This window comes from Olea europaea, unplaced genomic scaffold (assembly GCF_002742605.1).
Source record: "Olea europaea var. sylvestris unplaced genomic scaffold, O_europaea_v1 scaffold1205, whole genome shotgun sequence".
Lineage (NCBI taxonomy): Eukaryota > Viridiplantae > Streptophyta > Magnoliopsida > Lamiales > Oleaceae > Olea > Olea europaea.
Window position 1 is genome coordinate 73847 of NW_019229473.1, and position 8519 is coordinate 82365.

General features: G+C 36.3%; 1 protein-coding gene across 5 annotated transcripts; it reads left to right on the top strand.

Annotated features, from left to right (window-relative positions):
• Positions 1-257: 257 nt before the first annotated feature.
• LOC111374135 (nucleobase-ascorbate transporter 6-like) lies at positions 258-8519 on the top strand. 5 transcript variants are annotated; one of them, XM_022996760.1, is made up of 15 exons: positions 258-577; positions 1269-1465; positions 2375-2472; positions 2579-2752; positions 3313-3413; positions 3899-3974; positions 4122-4181; positions 4408-4592; positions 5211-5307; positions 6019-6105; positions 7301-7359; positions 7438-7529; positions 7615-7692; positions 7789-7949; positions 8023-8519. In XM_022996760.1, exons 2-15 carry the CDS (start codon positions 1363-1365, stop codon positions 8239-8241), a joined length of 1590 nt encoding a protein of 529 aa, XP_022852528.1. In that variant the 5' UTR covers positions 258-577; positions 1269-1362; the 3' UTR covers positions 8242-8519. The 5 variants fall into 5 exon arrangements, with proteins under 5 accessions (XP_022852528.1, XP_022852529.1, XP_022852530.1 ...); XM_022996761.1 differs by lacking the exon at positions 258-577 and adding an exon at positions 654-738; XM_022996762.1 differs by lacking the exon at positions 258-577 and adding an exon at positions 1032-1047.

An 8519-nucleotide genomic window follows, 5' to 3' on the forward strand; every position in this document is an offset into this window, starting at 1 on the left:
GCTGATCGTCGCAGTTTGAGTGTTCCATTCCTGAAATATGAATTGAGATTTTTTGTGGACATCAGTGTACATGCAGCTCTTGTTCTCTGACTTATTGAAATATATTCCACGATTAACCTCTCTCGCAATACTGCAGGAGCCGGACGCTAAGGTTGAGATTCAACCTTTAAATAAATGCCTCATTTACTCCAAAAAAGCTTATCTATTTATACTCGTCAAAAATTCATACTGGGGAGTAATTGCACAGGAAACAGACGGTGAAGAAAACGTTAAACAAAACAATAAATAATTCTCTGTGTCAGATTCTTTCACACATTTTTCTTTGCACGCAGAAACCTGAAATTTTGACAGTACTGAATTTGGGCCATCTTCATCCTTTTCATCTTCACATTTTACTCAAATGTTCTGAACTGTTCTTCAGACTTCTTTTCCTTATCCTGTCTCTGTAAAGTTCTTTATTTCTCTTTTTTTCACATCCATTTTGTTGCTAGAGGTGGGGTCTTTTTATTATTTGGGTTTAGTTCACTTTATACCGTTCTGGATTCTGCATCTTGGAAACGTTTTATATCACAACCTGGTATATATATTATCTTTCGCTTTTATGTGGTCTGTTTTCTGCAATCATTTTCTTGCAATTTACGCTTTCTTGATGTTACAGTTTTTCATTTTCATGGGTTACCCCACCCCATTATACTGTTCTAGATTCTGCATCTTGGAAACGTTTTATATCACAACCTGGTATATATATTATCTTTCGCTTTTATGTGGTCTGTTTTCTGCAATCATTTTCTTGCAATTTACGCTTTCTTGATGTTACGGTTTTTCATTTTCATGGGTACCACCCCATTCCACTCCGCTCCCATTCCCACCTTAACCCCACCAGGGCCACCACACAGCACCTTGTTTTGTGTTCTGACCTTTTACTGTTAGCATAACAGGTGGGTCATGTGGTGCCGCATTGTACCTACATACATGTGCGGTGGTTTTTTTTTTTTTTTTTCTTGTTGACAAGGTAACCCGCGGCCGTTACCCGAAGGTGAGCACTAGGTAAATCCCGCCTTGTGATCCTAGCTGGCAAAGGACCACAAGGAGTTAAACCGGTTACATGTGCGGTGTTCTTTTGTTGTTATGTGGGTTTTAGCTTATGAGTTATTTTAAGCATTTTTCTTATGCATTTTAGCTTTTTGGTTGCTAGAAACTGGTAGTTTTCTTTAATTTCTGTAGCCTTTTCATCGTTCTCTAGAGATTTCTGATCTGGGTTTTTGCAGATTTGATGCTTTCGCTGGCACTTCAGAAACTCTAGTGAAAATTCTTGGAAACTGTTATTTCATTATTTTTCATAATAAAGAAGAAATTTAAGAAATGGCAGGCGGAGCAGCAACCAAAGCAGATGAACCAGCGCCACACCCACCGAAGGATCAGCTTCCCAATGTTTCCTACTGCATTACAAGTCCTCCTCCATGGCGTTAGTTTCTTAACATTTTCTTAATATATCTTTTCTGTAATTCTTTCAGTCTTTGATATAAAGTGGTCGTGGATTCTGTGGCTCAATTATAATTATCATTTTTCATTTAAAAAGTATTTGTGGGTGCAGGCTGAATTGTTATTAAATTTCTGCTTTTCATTATAAGCTCTGTGTCTACACTACTATTCTATTTTTTTTAATTTTTTTTTTAGTGGTCTGGGTAGGAATGGCTTGTTTTAGCATAGCCATGTTGGTATCTATGGGCTAGATCAATTAGTAAGTTATGGGTTTTGATTCTTGCAAAATTTGCCATTCTTCAACTGTTCAATCTGTTTTGCTATTGGATGATGCCCGACTGAACTTCATTCTACTTTTCCATATACTGGTGGTCTTGCTATATGCATTATTGGTTTGGAGAAAACTTGGATGACAGAAGCAATTTAATTAGTTGCCAGATTGTATATATGGTATTTAGAATGGATTAGTGGGTAATATGCTTTCTGTTTGCCATATGCTTTGGTATGATAGTGACTTATAAAAGGTGCTCTCTTTTTTCTTTAACAAAACTCACTTTATGAATGTCCTGTTAACATATGAATAACAGTTTACTTTCACAGTTTCACCAAATACCCAATTTGGTACTTTTATTATAAGTTAACATTAGATAACCCAAAATGTTTGATGCAACTTTGTTTCTATTTAAGGGTTGCTATATTATTATTCTCAGTTAAGCTATAATGTCACTCTAAAGTGATGCCTTCTTTTATCATCAAGAATATCCAGATATAATGCCGTTGTGCAATTTTTTAATTGTTACTGGATATTTGTTGAAGATATGCATGCAAAGATGAGGTCATTATTGCATCTTGTGTTTGTAAAAGTTTTGACAAAAATGACATTTGTTTGCAGCTGAGGCCATTCTTCTTGGATTTCAACATTATTTAGTGATGCTTGGCACAACAGTGATCATACCGACTGTTCTGGTCCCTCAAATGGGGGGAGGAAATGTGAGGAATTAGAATGCTTACATGCAATTCAATTCTATACATTTCTGTTGTGTCTCGTTGGTTTTCACTGACCTACTCAGATACATACTTTTTTTTTTCCTTCCAGGAGGAGAAAGCTAAAGTCATTCAGACTCTGCTATTTGTTTCTGGATTGAACACTCTGCTGCAGTCATGGTTCGGGACCAGATTACCTGCTGTCATTGGGGGGTCATACACCTTTGTTGCACCCACAATTTCAATTATCCTGTCTGGTAGATGGAGTGATCCAAACCCTGAATTGGTATGTGATTTTTATCTCTAGTCCAAAGTTTCAGTGAGAAACATTATTTAGTGATGCTTGGCACAACAGTGATCATACCGACTGTTCTGGTCCCTCAAATGGGGGGAGGAAATGTGAGGAATTAGAATGCTTACATGCAATTCAATTCTATACATTTCTGTTGTGTCTCGTTGGTTTTCACTGACCTACTCAGATACATACTTTTTTTTTTCCTTCCAGGAGGAGAAAGCTAAAGTCATTCAGACTCTGCTATTTGTTTCTGGATTGAACACTCTGCTGCAGTCATGGTTCGGGACCAGATTACCTGCTGTCATTGGGGGGTCATACACCTTTGTTGCACCCACAATTTCAATTATCCTGTCTGGTAGATGGAGTGATCCAAACCCTGAATTGGTATGTGATTTTTATCTCTAGTCCAAAGTTTCAGTGAGAAATCCATTAGTGCTAAGGCTATTGAGGCTCAGGTATCAAGGCATGGCTTTGCTAAGGAAGAGCAAACCAGTATATGAAGTGGTGATATTATTTGGTTCTAATGTGTTTTACCTTTGATGACCATGCAGAGGTTCAAGAAGATTATGCGGGCCACTCAGGGTGCACTTATTGTTGCCTCAACTATTCAAATAGTCCTAGGCTTTAGTGGGCTTTGGCGTAACGTTGCAAGGTCTTTTTTACGTCATAGAATTAATGTGCTTGCCTCTTAGTTTCATCTGTACTGAGAATATTTGAATTCTTTTATTGTCGCTGTAATATAACTGGTCTGAGTGAATCTTCTTTTACGAACTTTTTAATTGGAGACAACATAATGTGTTTTTAAGATGTAATCGATCTTAAACTTTTGCTCTTTTGTGCTTGTAATAAATTTGGTTTACTGAGCAAAATTGTCTGTCCTATGCTTCTTCACTCTTCTTGATCATGTTACTGCAGTGTAGTAATACTATATATACTATATATAATCTGCTGTCATAAATACTATATATAATCTGCATGTCTGTTTTATATATTGACATGGTTACTTTCTCATAGATACAAGTGAACCCAATTTATCATGGATATCATTTATAGTCTCAAGCTGTTACATGATATCTTGACCATACTCTAATGCAGTTTTTTAAGTTATGGCTAAGTCACCGTGTCTATATAATGCAGGTTTCTGAGTCCACTTTCAATTGTTCCTTTGGTTTCTCTTGTTGGTTTCGGGCTCTATGAGTTTGGGTTCCCTGGGGTACGTATGGATCTTTACAATGTCTTCCTCTCTCTCTCTCTCTCTCTCTCTCTCTGAGATGGCTTTCCTCTGCACATCATTTTTTTTCACATTTTTAATTCTATTGGCTATTGATAGTCACTAAAAGAACTTGCGATGGTTGTCTAGGTTGCCAAATGTGTTGAAATTGGATTGCCGCAGCTCATCATTCTAATTCTCTTTTCTCAGGTAGCATTCTTTGGTACACTTCTCTATCAAAATCTCTTTCCTATTTTTTGTATGCCTTCCATTCAATATCTTTGTTGATCAAGTTCAATGTAGGTTACACCAATGTAATCTTGTATTTACAAGTATTAGGATGGAATTCATTTTGCACATGTTTGCAGCATTTTTTATGTATAATTTCTCTATTTTCTGCTCGATATAATAATATTTATATTCCTGGTTATTGCAGTATTTGGCCCACCTCATACGCCCGGGAAATAATATATTAGATCGTTTTGCTGTTATATTCTCTGTGGCAATAGTATGGATTTATGCCTATCTACTTACTGTGGGTGGGGCCTACAATGGGAAGTCACCAAGGACACAAATAAGCTGCAGAACAGATCGTGCTGGACTTATTGGTGCTGCTCCTTGGTAAGCTGAGTTTTTATTCTAAATGATAATGATAACATTTTTGCGCTTTGCACACTGTTTCAAGTTAAATTCATGATGAACTCAATTATTCTATCTATTTTAAAAAGGAGATTGCTATGGTAAATATGGGATACGTAAATATTTTGGCTCCTTCTGATTGGATTGTATAATGGCTATCGTGCACTCTAGGTCACTTCGATGATGGTTTTTCAGAGGATGGCTAACATTTGTCATTGTGTATGAAGGGAGTTCCTGTTCTATTTCTCCATGAGTGCTGTAATTGTTCACTGGATTTCTTGGGGACTTTGATTGTACAGGGCGTTCATCATTTTCTTGAAATATGGAAGGAATTATTTTGAGCCATTCATGTTCCATGGACCTTAAAAGTTGATTATATGAGTTTTTCACTTGTGCCATGATTCTTATAGATTTACATAGAATTGGAAACAAATTGTAATGGCAATACATGGTTTGGTACTATCAAATTGATGGGCATTTTTTGGCACTATACTTTGGATATTTAACTTATTCATCGAGAACAATTATCTTATTAGTGGTATTGTGAAATGATATGTGGTCAACAGAGTTCAAATGGTTTTTTTCGGTTTACTTATTCAGGATAAGAGTTCCATACCCCTTCCAATGGGGAGCACCTTCATTTGATGCTGGTGAAGCCTTTGCCATGATGATGGCTGCGTTTGTTTCTCTTGTAGAGGTTTGTTTTTGTCTAATCATTGGTCAGAATCATTAAAATTTCATTGTCTCTATTATTTTTCTGTGAACATTGGTAATGGATCACAGAATAGAATTGTAGATTTTAGAGGCCGGTTCATTTTCTCTGTATTGTCCCTATTTTATAATATTGAGATGTATAAATAAATCTGCCTAGCTAGGAAGTAAGGTTTCTTTACGCTGCCAATTGTGACTCCATTTGTGGTACCCAAGCTCAGTTCATTTTGTGAGTGCCTTTTGCCTCTGGTCCACCTTGTCTCCTTGTATTTTCTGGATGTTTGACTTGTCGTCTTTACCATCTCTATTTTCTTCATCTTTTAATGTATTCATCTTTCGCTCTCCCACTAATTCTTCACCTTCATATAATATACCTAATTCACGAATCTGTCTTCCTGGCTCTCATTTTCCTCATGTTTAGTGTCATTGAAAATGCTTGACTTCTAATATTTGTGATGTGCCGTGGAGAACAGACTATCTATCCTTATGTCTTTAATATTGGATAGTTATTTGATATTTGGGTGGAAGAGATGTCATTTTCATTTCTCTTCTCTAGGTTAAAGGAAAAGGAGCATGGTTTATTTGTTTTTGCTAGCTTGAATTTCTCATTTGAAACCCAAAATGTGCTAACTTTTGATGTTTTAAGTTGATATAGCTAAATCTTGTTTTTTGACATGTTCTCCAATGTTATATGCAGTCCACGGGTGCCTTTTTCGCAGTATCAAGATATGCCAGTGCAACCCCAATGCCACCATCTATTCTCAGCCGTGGCGTAGGCTGGCAGGTATATAGGGCATCTTACAGACCTCAGTCCAGCTCCACCTACCAAAACACATTTGAAGAGAATAAGTGAAACAACAATAAGAATTTCCCTTTGTTCCCCATAAACTTGAAGTTGGCTAAACAAACCTGATTTCTCCATGCTCTGATCTGCGTTTGCTGAAATGTCCAATGAATTTGGAACGTTTTGATTACATGAAGTCATTTAATTTTTGTCTAACTCCCCCTTTTAACTTTCCCTTTTTAACATTTTCTACTTGGTATTGCATGCATCATTGTTGTGAGTTACGCAAGGTTAAGATTATTGCCTGACCTTATCTACTTTGGACATTAAGAACATCAAAATCATTTTCTTTGGACATTGTAGATTCCTAGGAAATGATATTTAGTGAAATAAAAGATCGCTATGCTTGATTGATATACGAATGGTTCAACGCCGCAAGAGTCACAGAAATGTGATTTTTACCATGATTGATATGTTATACTAATGATTACCTTTCAACTTAATGGCTCATAGTTGTAGAGGACCAAATGCTCATTTATCTAAGTTTAAAATCGGAAAAAGATATTGTAAGTATGTGAATTTGAAGTTGACTAATAAAATTAAGAATGTGTACTCTATACTCCACCATACTTTTATTCCCTTCGCTCTCTGGTATATTTTAACATGTTGATTCTTATAAGCTCTGTGAAACCTGCAGGGATTAACAATCTTGCCAAATTATTATAAATAAATAACTTCTACATTAAAATAATACTCCAACTAAGATGTCGAAATGAGTAATCCGTAAATATTGGATGTCAAATAAACATTCCGAAGTCATTTCTGGTTGTGGATTTGGAGGATGACTGCCTAAGCTTATTCTTTCAGTTTAATTTCAGATTTATTTTCTCTGATGAATTTTATTGCTTTGCTGGTAATGGGTGAATAATTAAGTTTAGCAAAGATATGTGAAGAGTCTGAAGACTTTTTATGCTTTTGAAAGATGACTGGAAAGATGATGACATTGCATTTCATCATTCCCGATGAGAATCTCTCTTGTTTTGCTTGTAGAAGGGTCATTTGGAACATAAAGCTCCATTACTGAATGATTTTTCTCATGACATTTCCTATTTATATCAGAGCGTTTGTTAGTAATTTCAACATAATAGCTGACTTTTAGAATCTAATTTATCTTTGGCCTATATTGACGTGTCAGGGTGTTGCCATCTTACTTTCGGGGCTCTTTGGAACCGGGAATGGATCATCAGTTTCTGTGTAAGATACTTTTTTTTCGGCTTTTTTATTACGATTCTTCATGACTTTCATATGATGCTTTTCTTGGCTTCCATACAGTGAGAATGCAGGCCTATTAGCACTAACTCGTGTTGGTAGTCGAAAAGTTGTGCAAATATCTGCTGGATTCATGATTTTCTTCTCCATTCTCGGTAATATATTTTTTTGAGATTTTTGATCATTGAAGATGCATTGACATATTTCCCCCGTCTTAGTTGAACAAATATAACCATGCAGGAAAATTTGGAGCAGTCTTTGCCTCCATCCCAGCACCTATTGTGGCTGCTTTGTACTGCATCTTCTTCGCCTATGTTGGTATGTTTATACCATCTAAACCATATCTCATTACAGAACTTTGGTAAGCTTTGATTCGTGTGATTTGCAAATAACTTGTGGATCATCAATATGCAGGTTCATCAGGCTTAAGTTTTCTTCAGTTCTGCAACCTCAATAGTTTCCGGACCAAATTCATATTGGGTTTTTCCATTTTTATGGGCTTGTCTGTTCCTCAGTACTTCAATGAATACACTGCTATTCGAGGCTTTGGTCCTGTCCACACATCTGGTAGATGGGTATGCACAACTCCTGAATCTCTTCAATATTTTAGGTTAACTTAAGAAAAAATGATTCGTTTTTCTTGGTCAGTTCAACGACATAGTCAATGTCCCTTTCTCGTCTGAAGCTTTTGTGGCCGGCATAGTGGCATATTTTCTGGACAACACAATGCACAAGAAGGATCCCCAGATAAGGAAAGACCGGGGCAAACATTGGTGGGACAAATTCCATTCCTTCAAGACTGACACTAGAAGTGGGGAATTCTATTCCCTTCCATTCAATCTCAACAAATATTTCCCGTCCGTGTAATTATTGGGAGAATGGATTTCCTCAGATTTTGCTCTTAACGTGGTTCTTAAACTAATGTGTGCCAAAAGACTATTTTAACCATGGAGAAGAATTATAAATAGACTGGCCCCTTGAATTATATGTTGGTAATTGTATCTTATTGTTGCAAATTGATCTATTTTAACCATGGAGAAGAATTATAAATAGACTGGCCTCTTGAAGTATATGTTGGTGTTTGTATCTTATTGTTGCAAATTGATCGGTTGTACATATAAACTTTTGACAAGTTCGCTGCTTCA